Here is a 19,598-nt window from a genome sequence, read left to right on the forward strand (position 1 = left end):
GAAAAATATCTTTGGCTTTAGTAAACAGATCAGACTTTTTGTAACAGTAAACACCCCTACAACTGCGGTGGATTCAACCTGAAGATAGCGACCGCTTAAACAAATCAGTAGCTGCAGCTTCTGAAGTGTGACTCTGTGTGTGACAGTTCACCTGCCTGAGTGAAGAAAAGGACGCAAAGTCATTGATCCTGATCGATTCCGTTTCCATTTCATCTATGAGTAAATGCATGCAAGTCTGTCTTTTTGGAGACATTCATCTGCATCCTGCTGTTGTCTGATGCTGCTGGTATTTAATAAACTCAGAGGAAAGACTCAAAACAAACAGCTGGAATCAACAAACCAAACTTGAGCTCCTGATTTGTCAAAAAAAAATATATATAAATTCATTACTAGTGAGTCTTATTAATTTGACTTGTTACAAACGTTGCCTTCATCACCACTGGAAACTGTAATAGTAAAACTTAAATTGTCGAGTCCAGTAAATGAGGTGTGAGCGTTCATCAGCTTCAGGCATAAAAACTGTCTTTTTGTTGTAATGTTTCTGGACTGATGCTGGTGTTGTGCTTTGTGCTGTGTGCAGTGAGAATCTGTTTAACCTAAATTTTTACTCCGCCAAGGAATGTGGTGGAGTTATGTAACGATCAGCACTGGCTTGTCTGTCTGTCTGTCTGTCTGTCTGTCTGTCTGTCTGTCTGTCTGTTCGCAACATTACTCAAAAACGGACCAATGGATTTGGATGAAATTTTCAGGGAAGGTCAGAAATGACACAAGGACCAAGTGATTAGATTTTGGCAGTGATTCAGCTTACAGTCTGGATCCATGGATTTGTTAAAGATTTCTGTATCATTGCGAGATTGCAGCAGTCACTGTAACTATGACAACAAGTGAACACTAAGTCAGCTGCCGGATGATGATCACATGTTTGTGATCCTACTACAAATCCACCGCTGCGGACTTATCGGGACTTATTCGTCAGAAATCATATGACTGAGCAGCCTTACTGTGCTCTCTGAGTGCTTTTCTTGTTTCACAAAGGACCGGCTTTGAGGCTTCTTCTTATTTGACATGAGATTTGTTTGGACATTGTGATTACATGCGACTGAAAGCAGGTGTCTCACTGTCACAATAGTGTGACAGAAAAATAGCTCACTACACAGTGAAAGTCAGATTACTCTGTCAAGTGAAAATGAAGTTAGATGCTGATAATGAGATAACCATAGTTATCCATGGGTATAGCTATGGCTATAAATGAAAAATATCAATTTTGAAATGTGACATTTTGGTTTCTAAGTTTGTCATTCTACATGGGACCACTGAAATCTGTTCATAATGGAGAAGAAAATCTTGCTAAATGTAACTACTTTACCAGGTTGCAGTGGCTTTTATGTGATTTCCTCCTCTCTAAATCAGGTGTCCATTGATAGAGGGTATGATCAAAAAACGGCAGCTACAGTGGGCAGGACACTTGGCAAGAATGGATGACAACAGGTTACCCAAAAAGCTGTACAACTGTTCTATGGTAAGCGTGTAGAAGGTCATCGAAGGATTGGAAGACGGAGAATTCAAAGACTGCTTGAAGATTGTGGAATCAACCTAGAAACGTGGGAATCTACAGCACATAATCATCTTCTATGGTGTAGGAGTAAGTTTTTATTTTGGGAGGAAATCAGATTTAAATCTCTTCTGTCTGTTGCCTAAGACATATGTAAGAGTAAATTCAGTTGGTGCAGCTCAACACTTGTATCACTCTCTCTCAGCTCACCTCTCAGTATGAGCTGTGTTGTTGTGGGAGCAGCAGGATGTGTTTGTTACATCTGTTAGAGGTACTCCCAGGTTTCTGAGGAAGTCGCTGTAGGAAACCATTGTGGAGGAGCTGCCAGCTCTACCCAGTCTAGAGCTGGAGGAGGACATGCAGAGTCTGAACACACAAAGACATAATCTGGGAGTGAGCTGAGAAAAACCCAGACTGAGCCAAGGTGAGTAGTTTTATCTTTCAGCAGTCAAACACAACACACATGTTAGGAGCAATGCAAATTTATGGTGTGATCTTGACTTGCATGTGTAATGATGAAGGCTATTTTTTGTCGCACATTGTAACATTTAAGCTGTATTTTTGGGATCACAAAGACAGTTTAACAGTATACAGTAGAATGGTTGCTATTCATGCTGCAACTTCCTGGTGCACCAAAAACTAAGCAACACTCTGAGACTAAAACTGATTTACCCTGAGGATAAAACAGCCTCACACAAGTTGAGCAGAGTTGCATATGCAGTCCACTGCAACATGCTGTTGCATGTTGCAGTGTACAAACTTATACACTACCGTTCAAAAGTTTTGGGTCACCCAGACAATTTCATGAAAACTCACACTTTTATTCATGTGCTAACATAACTGCACAAGGGTTTTCTAATCATCAATTATCCTTTCAACACCATTAGCTAACACAATGTAGCATTAGAACACAGGAGTGATGGTTGCTGGAAATGTTCCTCTGTACCTCTATGGAGATATTCCACTAAAAATCAGCTGTTTCCAGCTAGAATAGTCATTTACCACGTTAACAATATCTAGACTGGATTTATCATTCATTTAATGTTATCTTCATTTAAAAAAACTGCCTTTCTTTCAATAATAAAAGCATTTTTAAGTGACCTCAAACTTTTAAATGGCTGTGTAAATAATGTATAGATCTATTTGTGCATTAAAAATGGGACAGTGATAAGCCAGTGGACTTACAGTCACACAGTTAGCATTTGTCACCATTCATATGGCTGCAGCATCTTTGTTACATTTAGTGTTGGTTATATTTTAAAATTCCTCATTTTGGTGTAGGAATAGTTTGTTCTTCTTGTGAGAAATATGCAGCTCTAGAGGTGTCCATGTTTGTGTTGGTCATCTGGTGCCAACATTGTGTCTTTCATGGGAATGTGTTCGATTCAGAAATCCCTGGGGTGACTTACCAAGTTGATAGCCAGCTTATTGTGACAGTGGTCATTAGGCCCTTTGAAACCAGATAACAAAAAAATATCTTGGGTATGATGAACTTGTTTCAACCTGCTTGGAACGGCATACCTGCTAAGTACCTGAAAAATGGTGTGAAAGACTACCAGGGAGAACTGGTGCTGTTTAAAAAGGCAAACTGTCCACAGAAAGTATTGATTTCATTTAGGGTTTTTTTCTTTACCACTTTCTGTATGAAATTAATTAATAACAACTCTTCATGGCACCTTCGCTTTACTTTTAGTGCCTGAAATGTTTGCACATTACTGTATATGGATATAGAAAAGAGTGGTTGGTGGCAAAAGTGAAGTGTTATCATATCACACTCTCAGCAACTTTGTTTTGCTGTCGCACCTATTTTGACACATTTGTGGTGATATATGATCTGACCAAAGACAAAGGAAACTGATTTTTATTGTTTGTTTTATTGCCTGACCAAAACAGAAAGTATAGATCGACTGGCATTCTGTACATAGTGTTATTATGTCTTAGTTCTTGAGCATACAACTTTGTTCTCGCCTTTTTCTGAAAATCACCACTGCCTTCTTTTTTGCCTTTCTGAGCGCATGATTACTGCAGTGTGTATGTATGTCTTACTTTTTGAAGTGTGTGTCTGAAATGGGCATGCCATAGCAGCTTAAAACCTTCTTCAGATCTTCCTGTGTGATGTATCCAGTGTGCTGAGGGTCATACAGCTTCAGAGCTGCCAGCACTGAGCTGAGCTGCTCACACAGCTTGTCCAGCAGCAAACCCTCCACCTAAATGCATAAGTACACACACAGAGCGCACACACAGATGCAAAACAAACACGCACGCAATTCAAACACTGCATTAATAATTAACCCATCTTTTTTCTTTTGATCTCATCTTGTCTTTTCGTTCTCTATTTGATCTCGTGCTGGATGCTGTGTGTGATGTGTGATAGTTGATCACAGTTAACTCACTGTTCTCCATGAAGCAGATGCCACAGACGCTTTATCGGCCCACTGTGTGGTCTGCTTCTCATCTGCTGTTTTTTGCTCCTCCTGAGGAACAAAAATCAAACACGGTGCACCTTCAGTACACGACCTTACATGGAAGCAAGTACAGAGTCCATGCACATACACTCACGCAAACAGTCACATAAGCTTACAGCAGTGTCTTCTTTGTCTTCATGGATGTATGGGGTCTCCGCAGGGGCTTCCAATGGTTCTGAATTGACCTTGCGATGAGAAGTGATGCTGGGCAGGAGACTCTCCAGCCTGGCCAGCTGGATTACACCAGTGTGTTCGGGGTCCAGTACATTGAGCAGCTCTGTGATCTGTGAACGGGGAAGGCGAGGCTGGGAGGTTCGTAGCTGGGTCCCACCTGGTCTCTCCAGAAAATACAGCAGGTCTGCTCTGGTGATGCAACCTTTCTGGAAAGAAAGACTGTTTGAGCATTGTTCTTTCAAATTGCACAGACTGTATTGCATTATGAGCTGCACAGTGGCTTGGTGGTTAGCACTTTGGCCTTGTAGCTAGAAGATCCCCGGTTCACGTCCCGGCCTTCCCATGCATGGAGTTTGCATGTTGCTTGCATGTTCCCCCTGTGCATGTGTGGGTTTTCTCCAGGTATTTCAGCTTCCTCCCACAGTCCAAAAACATGCTCAAGTTAATAGGTAACTCTAAATTGTCCGCAGGTGTAAATGTGAGTGTGATTGTCTCTATATGTAGTCCTGTGATAGACTGGTGGCCTGTCCAGGTGTCCCCTGTCTTCACCCTAAGTCAGCTGGGATAGACTCCAGCCCCCCATGACCCTAATGGGGATTAAGTGGTGTATGGATAATGGATGGATTGTATCACAGGGACATTATAGATATGCAGATGTATGCATTATCATCTGGGCAAAAAGTAGACCTGACCCCTATGTCACAGAGTGGTATTTGTTTCATATTTGACTGAAACAATCATCCAACAGTTAGTAAAACACTGATCATCTAAGTGAAGTGAATTACTTTTTTACCATGTTCTGCTGGAAAATCTTGGATGCTAGCATGTGGAAGTTTCTTTAGCAGACACCACCAGCCTGAACATTATTCCAAACCAAGCACACGCAACCCCCCTACATGGCTCTCCCTAACGGCAGCACCCTCCTCTAGTTGGACAATCTACAAATCTACTGCAAATCTGGTCAGGAACTGTTCAAGGAAATTGACAATGAGCCTAAGGTGTTGCCCTGAGTTTTAAACTCCCCTGCAGCATCCAGGGGATGTACTGGAACAAGTCCAATCCGCAGAGGCCCAGGATTTGCTGAAAACATCCCAGTGCCAAACACTCCAGCAAAGGTTCAGTGTCCAAGCCCCAACAGGTCAGAAATGTTTTGGCAGCATGCACAGGAGGATTGTTGAAGAAGTAAAGGTTTGAATATACTTCAAGCAAACATGGACACGTACAGCCTATCATTCAACCATGTCAAAGGGTATTTTCCTTTGAGTGCCCACACTTGACGGTGGGGTGAAGAGTCTGCATTCCTAACTGCTTTCCTACTGCACTCCACAACATCCTTTACAACACTGATGGAGGCCTTAAGAATTCTAACAAGAACTGCAGCAGGAGACACCCAGTCACTGAGCTTCAGATCTGCTGCTAATGAAGAGGTGAAGCTCACTATGTAGAGATCAACGATACCCGACAGTTTCCACAAAATAAGCTTTATCTCAACAACAACAGGTCAAGAGTGCACCAGGACTGCATTTTCTTCAATATTCATGAGATAGTGTAACAGGAATTCATCCCCCCGGTCCTGACTGTCGAGGCAGAGTTCTTCTACAACGTCCTGAGGTGGATGAAGAACAACATTCTGTGCTCCAGTCACAGTGCAGCGATTACACGCTCATGTTTTTTGGTCACATCAATACAATCGCTGTCTCCACCTGCCCTACACGATACATTTGTCTCTCTGTGACTTCTTGCACATTTCAAAAGTGAAATTCACACACTTGCCTGATTCAGTACTCATTACAGATGGTGCCTGACATGTTTACATGACAGGACTTCTGAAATGTGTTCTAAGAGTAGCAGCAGCGCTGTGAGCAGCGTATCACTACACTATTTAAATCAGGCTCGGTTTTGATTTTTATAGGTACAACCTCGAAAGTTTTGATTTTGTGGTTTGAACAGTCTACCAGCTCTGCTCATTTTTGGCAGCAAAATAAGACATTATAATTTTTCAGGATTTTCCATGAGTTATACTACTTTTATGCACAGAATGGTGGTGTGTGGCTGGAGTCTATCCTTTCTGATGTTGGTCAAGAAGTGGGATATACTTGAGACAGGTCAACCGCTATGCGCACTTACACCTACGACCAATTCAGAACCATCAATTAACCTACCATGCATGTCTGTGGACTGGAGTAAAACTTCTGACAGAAAGCCAGCACCTTCACTTAGTATCATCCATACATTTTTTTCACAGAAAAGAAACAAAGCATGGACTTTTAAAGGAAAACTGTGAGTAGCAATTAGTGATTTAACAAGTTTGTTCCCCCATAGACAACACAAAAGGTAATAAAGTGCTGCTTTACTGTGGACACACTGCTACTGCAAAGTAAGGAACTGTTGTTGATGTGGTATTTAGGAATCATGAGGCTTAGTGCTTCCAGTACAGTTAAGAGGGTTTTTTTTATAAGGGCAGTAAAAAATCTGAAAAACTAGGACAAATAAATACACAAACTGAAATCATTACAATTGATGTAAAGATGCACAACTATGATACATTTTAAAATAAAAAAAATATAGAGCTTTAATGATTTGCATTTTATCAACTCTGGCAGAATATCATAAAATGGATTTTACACATCAAGTCCATTATTAAAACTGTTAAACTGTGCAGTCCCTGTGCGGCAAGGATATTATACTGTATTATATCAACACTTAATGTGTTTCTGAAATTTATTCACTCTTTGTTGAGGTTAGAACAGAGAGGGAGCTCTCCTTAGTGCTGAAACACTCAAGTCTGATTTTGTTTTTCACAGTGTGTTTTGGGAGCGGCTGGAAGCCATAAATTAAAGTGTCTTGATACACACACATGGCCAAATAAAAGAATCCCGAATCTACAAGATTAAAATACTTTATATCATTATGCAGTGTAATATTAAAACAGTCCTAATTATGGCCTGGCTCAATACATCTGAAGCATATGTTAGATTATAATTCATACACAATGTGAATCACTGCAAGGCGTCCGAGCTCCTGAATACTTCCCCAGAGACGGTCTAAAAATCATAGTTGGCTTCAAACCTGCCTGAGTGAAAAAACCTCATTATTAGCTGGCAGTATGAGGACACTCTTGTTTGATCTCCCACCCGCTCAATAGATTTTTAAAACAGTTGATGGAGTGATTTTTTTTCCCCTCCCATGCCATTAAAAGGAGGAGATTCTGGCACATAGATACGCGTGATTCATATTTGGGAGAAGCTTCACACATGTACACACAAACATGTACACACACTTCCTTAAACTTGGAAGCTCGGTGTTGTTTTGTGAGTGGCGGCGGCAACATCAAACATATCTGTGAATTAATGGAATATTCAACCCCCCTTCCCCAGAAGTTTAGTCAGACACCAAAGTTTTATCCAGCTGAAGAAGACTGATTTGAAATTAAAGAGGCAGAACTGAATGCGGAGGCGTGTTGAAGGGGATGGCTGTCAGACGAACATATGGCTAGTGACTGAGTGGCTAACCAGTGGCCATATGCAATCATCTAATCATGTTTATGGCCATCAAAAAGCTGCGGATGATGATTGGCTCATCTGTAAAGCTGTCTGGCATTTATATTTAAAGCGTACACCTGAGCATGTGCCTTTGTCTCTTTGCAATCTGCTGAGATTACTCCCTGGTGTCCTGTCTGATAGCATTCAAAATCACTTCTGTCTTGCCTCTTCCTACAGCTTTTGCAGTGCAGTGCAAATATGGGTGAGTTTTGAAAGCCTGTCTTTTGCACAAGTAGCAGATTCACCACTCCATTTTACTCTTGAGTCGTACCGTGGTTAGGACGCGGAGGATCTCTTTCAGATGAGGATACATTTTGTTCAAATCCAAGTTGTCCACATCTGGGGCAGCCAGTTCAGAGGCCCTGAGAGAAGAGACAGATTGAAAAAACAAGATAATTTCAAACACATCTTTCTGACCAGTGCAAGTGAATCAGGTCTTGGAGAATTGCTTCTTCTGAATGTTCTGGTAATTTTCATGTGGGACCAGCAGCTGGAGTTAATTTACTGTGTAAAATGAACTGAAACTTTGCCAGCTCATGACTTAAAAGGTCTCTAGATATTTTCTGCTGGGTTGAGCAGTATGTGAAACACTCCTGGGTGAAAAATGCAGTTACAGTTACAGAATTCTTATGTGTGATGTTTTACAACACTGCGCCGATTACATAAAGTTCAGGTTTACTTCAAGCAGGAGTTAAGTGTGGACATTGTGAACTGTTTTATAGCCTTAGGAATTATTTTTGTGTCAGACAATTCTGCTTTGGACTATATACCCTATCAGTCAAAAGTTTGGACACACCTTCTCATTTAATAGTTTTTCTTTATTTTTATGACTATTTACATTGTAGATTCTCACTGAAGGCATCAAAACTATGAATGAACACATATGGAATTATGTAGTAAAAAAAAGTGTGAAATAAGTCAAAACATGTTTAATATTTTAGATTCTTCAAAATAGCCACCCTTTGCTTTGATTAGTGCTTTGTACACTCTTGGCCTTCTCTGGATGAGCTTCATGAGGCAGATTCACGACAGCAGATATCAGCTGTAAACTCTGAGCACTTTGAGTTTCCTCCCAGATCCTTAGTGAGAGCCTCCTTGTCTCTGATGGTGTTGAAGCAGGCATTCTGGATCTTGATGCTGTGTCACATGGAGACCCATGTGACACAGCATCATGATGGTGCTCAGCAGCAGGGCGGTCAGGTTGACCAGGTCCAGGCCGGCAATGTCGGGGGCGGTACCATGGACCGATTCAAATATGGCGACTCTGTTGGCGCCGATGTTGCTGCTGGACGTCACTCCGAGTCCTCCAATCAGACCGGCACACAGATCACTGAGGATGTCTCAGTACAGGTTTTGCATGACGAGGACGTGGAACTCGGTCGGATTCTGGACCATGTTGAGGCACACGGTGTCCAGGTACATCTCCGAGAACTTCATGTCTTTGTAGTTCTTGGCCACCTCACAACATTTTTTCAGAAACAGTCCATCTGACATGATGTTGACCTTGTGGACGGCCGTCACGCTGCTCCTCTGGTTGTTCCTGGCGTATTCGAAGGTGTACTCTGCGATGCGTCTGCTGGTGTTTGACTGGTAGTGTATACCCCCGCATTGAAGCCAGTGATAGCGGCAAATGTTGCTGTCTAGTTGTCAGTAGACTTCGTAAGAATGGCATGTCTGATGGCCAAAAGGTTTCGGAAAACTCAGACCTTCATACCTTTCCTACATCGGAACAGATACAACTTTCAGTGGACATGATGTAAAAGTTAGTTCTAATCAAGTGTAATCCAGCCCTAATTTTGAAAGGCAGAAATGAATGAAAAGCTAAGCTTGAAGTGTTCGGTGGGTGTAAACCTCTAAATAAATACTGATGTCGTTTCAGCTACTGCACTAAACAATGCTTTTCTTTAGTCGCGCTTCAGTCAGTGATTAAACCCCTAAAAACACATTTTTGTGTATTCCAGGAAGCGCTGGTGTAAAAACATCTTTTGTGTGTTGAGAAGGTTGTAACAACCACATTATCAGCACATTAAATGGCCGTTATCTTTGCACACCATACATATGTAAGAGCCAGTAGGGACGTCCTCCACCTTCCAGTTGGCCAGGATGTTGTCATCCTCTCAATCACTGATAAACAAAAGTAACCCTGATAACAAAAGTGACATCTTGCAGTCGTGCGAATATGTACATGCAAAATCTGTAGTGGAGTTGTCACCGTGGAAACATACAAAATGGAGCTTTGTAACATGAAGGCTGTAGTTTAACCCAAATAAATCGATTTTTTTTCTAAATTTAAACAAATATTTTTAGACCTAGATGTGATCAAATATCAACTCGCAGCACAACTAAACACCAGGTGCAAAGCTGTGAATGAAAGCAGCAGTGGAGCAGTGAGGTGATAACTGAGCTCCATTACTTGAGGTGATAACAGCCTACTGAGCTACTTCAAGGCCCTTATCTGTGGAAATGATATGCAATGATAACGCTTATTAAATGGTATGATAACATCAAAATCAGGTGCAACTAGTTGTAATCTAGGTAAAATACTAAATTATAAACGGTTTCTACGTTTACATTTTAATCATGTTATCTTGACTCAAAATATCTAAACTACCTAATTAACTAAAATAGTTAGTGGTGCTGCAGAGATGGAGTCTGGTGTAGAGGTGAATTTTATGAATCGCTTTAGATTTTATTCTCTTTTTATTTAAAATTAAAAGGCAGATTGTTACAGTTCCAAACATGTCTTGTTTACAGCACCAAAGATAATGCCGTCTTTCCAATATTTTCATTTTTTGCATCACTCTTTTTTTTAATTGCAGAAGAACAATAGAACAGGGGAGCCAGCCATTTGTAATTATCTTCACAACAGAAAGAAAAAATAAGAAAGATGAAGGGCACTAGTTCTATCTAGTCACAGGTAGATTCAAGTAAAATCATGCCTTGTGGGTTTTACATACTCATTCCATCAAGTCCAGATCTGATAGAACTTCTCTTTTTGCACTTTTAGGGAGAGAAAATGTCAACTTTTCCGTAATGTAAACCTCATGTACAATATTTATACATTCCTCAATTGTGGGTGTTTCCACTTTTAACCACTGTCTTGAGGTGTGTTTTTTTTTACTTGTTGCCAATAATATACCAAGTAACTTCTTGTTTCTCAGTTCGCCCTTCCACTTTGTCCAGTCTGGTATTCACCTTCAAAATCTCTTCTTTAATTGCGCCTAACTGTTCTTTGTCTTCTTGGTGAAACCCTTGTAACTCTCGGAGCATCACTTGCAATTTGACCATTTCTTCACGAGGGGCTTACGTCTTCAATCTCGTTTGTTGCTAATTAGCTTCAGCCGCTAATCGTTTGCGTCTCTACTCTCTTGCTCATTTCTGCTGGTTTTTGCTACTTGGCGTATTGGTAGACTTTGCGTCCGCCTTCCGTACGCCTTTAGTCTCACATATTTCTTCAATATGGTTGTGTGTTACGGCCTCTGGTGGCCGTGTGTTTGGAAATGGACTTTGTATAGCCTCTGTGTCTGGATGGCTTGTGGAGAGTGGATTGATTACACCTGGCCAAAGACTGAGCTCCAGATCCCACCTGGCACTCATCGAGAGCGATTGTCCTGGTCCTTCACACCTTCCGAGCCGTAGGATTGGTCCGCTACCACAACTCCTCCTCCCACAAGACCCCAACCATCACCACACCTGGGTATATATCTGCAGCCAAACTCTCAGGCGGGGCGGATGGGGTTTGTGGGAGATGTGAATAACCCACACACACGCCTAACCTTGTGTTTATGTTCCATGTGTGAAAAAGTGCTAATGCTGTCACTTCAAACTGACCTGTCAGAGTGAAAATTTGCATCTCGCTCTGCACTGAACGGCTTCGTGAAATGACCCAAGAAGTGCTTCCACCTCACTGGTCCTGTTGCTCCCACACCATAGCTGCATGCACACACACAATCCATACACATCCATGAAAAATATATGACACCTTATAGATGATTGGTAGATTTTAAGATTTAAAGAACAAAGGGCAGGGAGATTAAAATATTGCTTTCCCTACCGGCTGGTCAGTTTCTGAAAAGAGAAAGGGTTCATGGGAAATATAAAGCTGCTCAGAATGGCCCTGAGGACATCCTGTTTTACCAGGCCAGAGTGGATGTTGTCGAAGGCCAGCAGCGCTCGCCACACTGGGGTGGAGTTCATACACATCTGATGGGGAGAAGAACACACACAGATGTACAGACGTTCATATTTTAGAAGCAAACCTCCTCTTTCTCTAGCTTTCCTTCCTCAGTAAGGACAGGAAGTGAGTCATCCATGGGTTATGGTTGCCATGGAGAACATCCCAGTGCAGCTCTAGGATGCAAGAACAGAGTCAGCCCCGACTCTGCTGCCTTTCCTGCAAATTAGCCATGATTAACACACTAACTCAGGAGCTGATTTTTCTGGGCAAACATTTTAATTAGGAGTGTTCCCTCTGCTGTTTGCATCCTGACGCGCCACTTAGAGCCAATTTACCCCTCCGTCTTTAAAGAGGATAATGCAGGGGAGAGGGCCAGATGGTGACATGCAAACAGGAGGAATTAAACACACAAAGTCGTTCAGAAGAGTCCGCACCTTGTTGTAGAAGAGAGTCTGCAGCTTCCTGTGTGGCAGGACTGATGGTGCATCACACGAGCTGGTCGGAGATTCTGGTCTCTGCATTCTCTGTTTCACTTTCTCACATTGAGTTGTTCCTCGGCTGGACACCTCTATCAAACACAACATGCAGAATACCGTTTTATTCTAGTATTTATTTTTAGATGGCAGTGACCGAGATAATTTTAGGCTAGATTTTAAGATAATTGGACTGAAAATGAGGTTTTCTAACTGATTTGTGATTATGTTCTAAGCAAGTCTCACACGCCACCTTGGACGCCTGCTCACCTGCCTTAAACCTCGGATGCCAAACCTCACCACCACCAGCGTCTGCTACATCTGGGAACAAGCCGTTCTCCTCTAAGGACTGATTGGAGCCTGGCCCCAAGTTGGACATTCTCCCTGACAGACTCAGTTAAGTTTTTCAAGCCCTAGCACCACCAGACTTGTTTATACCAGTTCGTTTATTACGTAGATTTTTCCAATTGGCTTTCCGTGTTTAAACTTCTGGTGAAATATTATTGTTCTCCCTAGCTCATATTATCTTATGTCTAATGTAGAATAGTTCTTTGGTCTTGGGCTCTCTGTTCAGGATTTCTGTTAGTCTAGGATTCCGTTTTCTGTTTTGGTATTTCTCATTTAAGTTCTCCTGCCTTGGTATCATTACCATCCGTGGGTTAACCATAGTTTATTTTTCCAGTTCCGGTAGTCAGACTGCTATTGAGCCTCTGTACCCGCCATAACACTAATGCTACATCGTGTTAGCTAATGGTGTGGAAAGGTCAATTGATGATTAGAAAATCGTTGTGCAATTGTGTTAGCACATGAATAAAAGTGAGTTTTCATGGAAAACATGAAATTGCCTGGGTGACCCCAAACCTTTGAACGGTACTGTAGGTTTTTGGCCAGCCAGTATGATTATGTATAGACATGATCTGTCAGTTGGTACACCACTTGGTCCAAATATCTTGACAAATATTAAATGGAATTCAGATTTGTACAGATGTTTCTGGTCCCTAGATGACTAATCCTGCTGGACAGTCCTGGTTTTAAATGAAATATGTCAAAAACCGTTGGACAAGCTGCCATGAAATTTAGCACAGATGTTCAAGGGGCCCAGAGGACAAATTCTGAGTCCTTTGGTGATCCCTCAAGTTTTCAGCAACAACAGCAGGTTGGATTTGTTACATATGTAGTAAAATGACTGTATTCCAATTACTTGGTGACTTCCTAATCAAATGGAAATGTACAACTGACTGGTTTAAGATTACCAATAAAATAGTCAACTTCCCCAGTAAAGCAAGAGTATGCAATGTCTTTCAGAAGCATTTTGTTTTTATACTTATTGAAGGTATCTTTACATTCCAACAGCAATCAGTAAATCAAGGTCTCTGAGCAAAAAAGAAACAAATCTTATCAGTTGCTTTAGCAGGCCTGTAAAAAGTCCTCCCAGTCACTGAATTCACCCTGCATGAGAGAACTGGACTATGCAGTTATCGTATTTCTCACACAGGGTGAATTCAGATAACTGGACTCAGTGATATCTGAGTCCAGTTATCTTTGACTGTACATTGACACAGTTTTCTGGCACACAAAATGAAACCACATTTTATATTTACACATAAACCTACCCATCTGTGTATCTGTTTTGCGTTTGCCTTATTGTCAGCAGGTTTCGTTAAATGGTATTTGTCCAGTTTTCGTGTGTATTGACTTTGAGCTGGATGTTTGACAAATGTGATGATGTGGCCTATTTATGCATTTTCAGAGATCATGTAGTTTGAATGTTTTGCACTCCTCCCCCCACCAGATTAGTCTCTCAGATGGACTTAAATGGTACCTATTTATGGGTTTTGAAATAGTGGCTTTGAAATGAAACCTGAAAGTAAGAGTTAGTTTTTTTTATGTTGTATGTTTTCAAAATCCAGTTGCTGTTTTCTATGTTCTGACATACACTACCAGCCCTTTAAATATGAAGTTACCTATTGGACCGGTTTTTATTTTATTCAATACAAAAGCAAAAATTTCCAAACTTTGGAATGAAAGGGAGCAGAAAGAAGAATAAGCTCATGTAATCTGCCCCTTCATATCAAACAATTAGTTTACAATGAGCTTTAAAAACAAACAAAATGACTATAATGTCTGAGAGATCTGCACAGCCACTCTCATTCCGATCAGAGTTTTCTCTCATAACAAACACTATGAGACTCCTACGTCATTTCTTTGTATTTTAATAATATGCTGTTTTAAATTATATTTGTGATTATGTGCTGTGATTTAGATTCTTTTGATTCCTTGTCTAGATTGTTCCATAAATTGACCCCTTTCACAGAAATGCAGCATTCTATTAATTTGGTGCTAAATCTTGGTTTTATGAAGATCTCTGTTCCTTTAAGTTCTACCCACTTTCTCTTTTTGAAAATCTGTTCTGGACATTGACTGGTAGAGTGTCTTTATGAGCTTTATACATAATTTGCAGAATACTATAATCTACTATGTTGTGAAGTTTCAATAATTTTAACTGAAGGAATAATGGATTTGTTGGATCTCTATATTTTTTTTCAACTGATTATTCTTATGGCTCTCTTCTGTAAAATGAAAATTGACTGGATGTTTGTCATATAGTCATTTCCCAAAACTTCAACACAGTAGGTCAGATGTCAGAGAACAATCAGAGAATTATAAAACATGTAGAGTGCTTTGTTATCCAACAAATCATTTACTTTGTAGAATACAGCAATTGTTTTTGATATTTGCATAATTTATATGTTGTTTCCAGTTCAAATGGCAATTGAAATTCTTCTGCAATAATCTATACAAAAACCAAGGTGTAAAAATGTCAAAAGGCTGACATGAGAGAAGCCTTGATTTTCTCATGTACATCTCCAAATGCCAATAAATGATTTTCCCACATGTCCAATGATGCTTTGAAGAGGACCAAGCTCCTCTTGTGTTTCAAATTTGCCCACAACCCAAAAGTATCCAACTGTAATGCAGCTGTAAGTGTCTAACTGGTGGATACAGTGTAGCTGGAAGAGCAGCTTGTGTGGCTGTAGGCTCTATATTGGGTTTATGTTCCCTGTATGTCCTCACCAAGCTTAGTGCAGACTGGAGCAATCTGAAAGTTGTCACCAAAGCCGAGCTTGTCCAGGAACACTTCATAGTAAATGGTGGTCATGCTATTGGGACTGTAGTGATTCCACAACCTTGACAAAAGAAAAAACAAATAGAGACAGGTGTGCTTATGTTTAAATAAATAACACAGTGACCTATAACATCAAGAAATCTATGTCAATGACGAGATGAGAAAAGAGGTCGTCTGTATGCTGGGCTTTGTCTGTTCTTGAACACTAACACAGTGAGTGTGTGTCTGAGAGAGAGAGAGAGAGAGAGTCCTGAGCGCTAAAACCAATTAAAGCCATTGAAAATGAACCTGTCACACACAATCCTCTAGAGCCACGTCAAAAAAGTTGAGCTGCGTTTCTGGAGTGGATTTGACTGCAGGGCCCGAAGTTTTAAAAGTCAATTAGCTCTCTCTCATCCAGGGACAAAGGCTGACCACAAAGTTAGTGTTAGTGATCTCGTCCTAGCTGACAGACGTCTTCCTACCGCAGGGAATACTGGAAATAGTTGGGCCGCTGCTGGTTGGTTGATAATGTGCGTGTGTGTTCAACATATTAAAGCATTCAGACATGTTTAAAGAATTAGCTGACTACATGCATGTACACTTTAAATGTGTATGTGTTCAGACATTCAGTTGTGGTTATAAAGTGTGTATTTGTGTGACGGAGGGTGTGTACATCATATAAAACGCTGTTTTTTTTGTTGTTTTTTTAATAATAGCCTTAAAATATTTTGTTACTGACATTTTAACGCAGCATACTGATATGGAACTTCAATATGGGTAACTTCAAGAGCAATTAGAGTTAAGTCGCAAATTATTATTCATTATTATTCATAGCCATGCTAAATTTAGAGAGTGAATTTTTATTCGACCAATAGTTTTCTTCTGGCTGAAAATGACCTAACAAGTGGCCAAAAAAAGAAGAAATGACACATTACAGATGCTACTGATAAATTCTAACCACTGATATGTTTTTAAATGCATTCTAACTTAAAATGCCTTGTCCAAAATTATTCATACATTTTCCATATCATTCCATAGTTCTGGTCCTTTCTACCATGTTCTACAGCATTCTGATAGATTACAAACAGCTGGTAGTTCCTTAGTTAGTAACTAGACAATGGCAAGTCATTGCTAAAACCAAAGAGTTCAGTGAGAAGCTCCAGTTCTGTGTCATGGCTGCTTACAAGAAATTTACAAAGGCTATAAAGCCAAATCTAAGTGTTTTTAAGTGCCAGTGGCCGGAATGGAAATCATCATTAAAAAGCACAAGGAGTTCTGCACTGCAAATCTCAACAGGGACTGGCAAGAATGGTAGAGCGAGATTCCAGGAAGAATCCAAAGATCACCACCAACACTATCCTGATGAATGTGAGCATTGGTGATGCCAGCATCTCAAGACAGACACTGCAGCAGATACTGAGCAAGACTGGTCTCCATGGACGCCGACTCCACTCACACAACACACAACAGCTCACTGGGACTAAGATGAACGCTTTTGGTTGGATTAGCTGAAAATAAAGTTGTTTGACACAAGGACGTGGCTTTCGTTTGGTGGAAGAAAGGAGGAACATTCAACCCCAAAAACACCATCTCCACAGCTGAGCATGGTGGTGGAAATGTGAAACTTTGGGGTGTTTCTCAGCTGATGGGACAGATAATCTTTTCAATGTAAACGGTATCATGAGAAAGCCAAAGAATTCAAGAAATGATTAACAGAAAACAACTTGAACATTTTAGAGCAGCTCAGCCAGAGTCCAGAACTGAATCCCACTGAGATTCTGTAGAGAGAACCAAAGACCAGAGTGATAGTAAGGAAATCTTCCAAAATCGAAGACCTGGAAATTCTCACCAATTGGAGTGGAACAAATTCCCAGTGGAGACATGCAGAAAGGTTGTTAGAAATTACAAGAACTGTTTAAAATGAAGTATTTGCCATTTTTTCAGAGAGAATTTAGGACATGGCGTATTTAGTAAAAACATAGGACTAGTTAAAATGCATCATTGTCATTTTTAACAAAATGACTTACTGTCTTTTGTCACTTGCTTATGTCATTTCCAGACAGAAAACACCTATTAATCAAGTAGAAATTTACTGCATCTTCATTTTGCGGACAACGTGATGCAGAACTAAGACTGTTATTCTTTTTATTCTACTTGTGTTGTTGTTGTTACATGAAGGCAGCTCGTGATATGGACTGTAAATCAGTGTCAATCAGACTGTTATTTAAGATGCTTTTGCAGCTCTATATGCATGTGTGATTATATTACACCAGACATAGACCCATAGACTAGCAACCTGTCCCAGGTGTCCACTGCAAACATAGACTGTTAGTCACCTTTAAAGGTACACTGACATGTGAGTGGATTTCAGCTACAAATATCACTTAATCGCCTTACTGGCAGCAGCAGCCCTATATAAGCTGAATGTGTATCTTATAGGAATAGTTTGACATTTTGGGAATATTAATTTAGGTCATATGTGAAGCTACACAGTAACACATTTAAATTGTATCAGGCATTAAAGGTATGCATATTCAGTGGTGTGGGTGCTGTAAGTGAAAAGTGGATGTGGTCATATGACAGGTCATGAGCCAGACAGGTTTGCATGGCCTGCCTCAGCTCCACTCACTCCCAAATCTTCTCATGGATTAACTTACAATCAAGGAGTGAGACACTGCCAAGAGGACAACAGTTGGAGCCTCCATGCTGGGTTTTAAAACCACTCTTCTGGAAACCTATAGGTGACAGAACACTGGGCGTGTCCATCTTTATATACAGTCTATGGGGAAACAGTCTGCTGGCTCTGTCCCAAGGGAATAAAACCCACCTATCAGCACCTCTGAAGGTCACTAATGTTGTACAGAATCTTGTTTATTCAGCACAAAAGCCTGGCACAAAATCATCCATGTTTTTACAAAGGCTTCTGTGTTTGATGTGTATGTATTACTTGGCCTTGCACAGTAACTTCCTGGTGTTTGCTGGTATTGTATCACATATTGCATTATTAGTATTATGATAAGCATCATAATACTTACGATGATACAAACTAAGACTGTGATTTTTTTCCCTCAGAGGCACGTAGAATATTTTCCGTTACATTAAAGGTGATGTGAAAACACCAAAAGAGGATGCTCATAGTAATGATCCTGCAGAGGTTCAGCTGAATCTTCTGCTCTTATCTGCTTTACAGAGATTAACAGTGAGTTACAGCTCACTGTTTATCCATCTGACTGTTTCAACTCACTCTCATTGCTCTCATACCATTGTTTTAGGCCACAGCAGCCAGCTGTTTCCACACAAAATGATTTTTTAAAAAAGCTGCTCTACACTACCACTACCTGCTCAGCAAAGAGCAGACAGATACTCTGAGACTAAACTTTGAACACTGTCAAGCACTGAGCAGCTAAAGTGTCACATATTTCCCTTTAGAGTTGGTGGAGACCAAAATCAGGAGCATGAACACTGGACTTATTCACCAGCTACAGACAAACATAGTAGAAATGAATGACAGCGCTGCTCAGGGAATGCTGGATGTGTTTGCTAACAACTTGACCAAATTACCTCCAATGTGATGATATACTATATACCTATATTGTGTTCACAGTTTGCTTCTGCTGCCTGAGGATGGCCAAAAAAATCTTTTTTTGCAGGTTTAAAGTTGTTGAGAGCTAAACCCATATAAATAATAAATTAGTTTGGGACTTCAAAGGATTTGGCCTTGATAAGAAGATTTATTATTGGATGTAGTTGTGAGAAAACGATGTGGAACCTGACGTCTACTCATGGCTGTGCTCTACTGAGGTAAGGATGGTGGGTTAGGTAAGGTGGAGGCAGGCTGCTGATCTGCAAGCTTTGGTGAATGTTTGCAACAGACAGCTTGAGGGAAAATTTCACAAACTCCCTTGGTTTTCTATTTTAATATTTTCAACAAACCAAGTAGTGCGTTTCCAGTCTGTCTGATCGTCTGACTGCTCGTGTTTATTTAACTGTCTGACATCTTTATGCAATACTGATGGATTCCCACAGTTCAGCAATCAACTTGGTGAGCAACCCCATATTGCAAGATGTACTTCCAAAAATAATTACAAAACAAACATAGATCTAAT

At 40.5% G+C, this 19,598-nt stretch overlaps 1 protein-coding gene across 1 annotated transcript in view; it reads right to left on the reverse strand.

Annotated features, from left to right (window-relative positions):
- The window catches only part of efcab6 (EF-hand calcium binding domain 6), an 82,998-nt gene that overhangs the window by 38,539 nt on the left and 24,861 nt on the right, over window positions 1–19,598 (reverse strand). Inside the window, exons 6-14 of the mRNA XM_055006864.1 lie at window positions 15,459–15,571; window positions 12,345–12,478; window positions 11,788–11,936; window positions 11,565–11,666; window positions 8,005–8,095; window positions 4,134–4,397; window positions 3,946–4,026; window positions 3,599–3,759; window positions 1,763–1,918 (exon numbers count right to left, since the gene is read on the reverse strand). Coding sequence (XP_054862839.1) covers window positions 1,763–1,918; window positions 3,599–3,759; window positions 3,946–4,026; window positions 4,134–4,397; window positions 8,005–8,095; window positions 11,565–11,666; window positions 11,788–11,936; window positions 12,345–12,478; window positions 15,459–15,571 — 1,251 coding nt within the window. The remainder of the gene's footprint in view (window positions 1–1,762; window positions 1,919–3,598; window positions 3,760–3,945; window positions 4,027–4,133; window positions 4,398–8,004; window positions 8,096–11,564; window positions 11,667–11,787; window positions 11,937–12,344; window positions 12,479–15,458; window positions 15,572–19,598) is intronic.

This window comes from Amphiprion ocellaris, chromosome 21 (genome assembly GCF_022539595.1).
Source record: "Amphiprion ocellaris isolate individual 3 ecotype Okinawa chromosome 21, ASM2253959v1, whole genome shotgun sequence".
NCBI classification, from domain to species: domain Eukaryota; kingdom Metazoa; phylum Chordata; class Actinopteri; family Pomacentridae; genus Amphiprion; species Amphiprion ocellaris.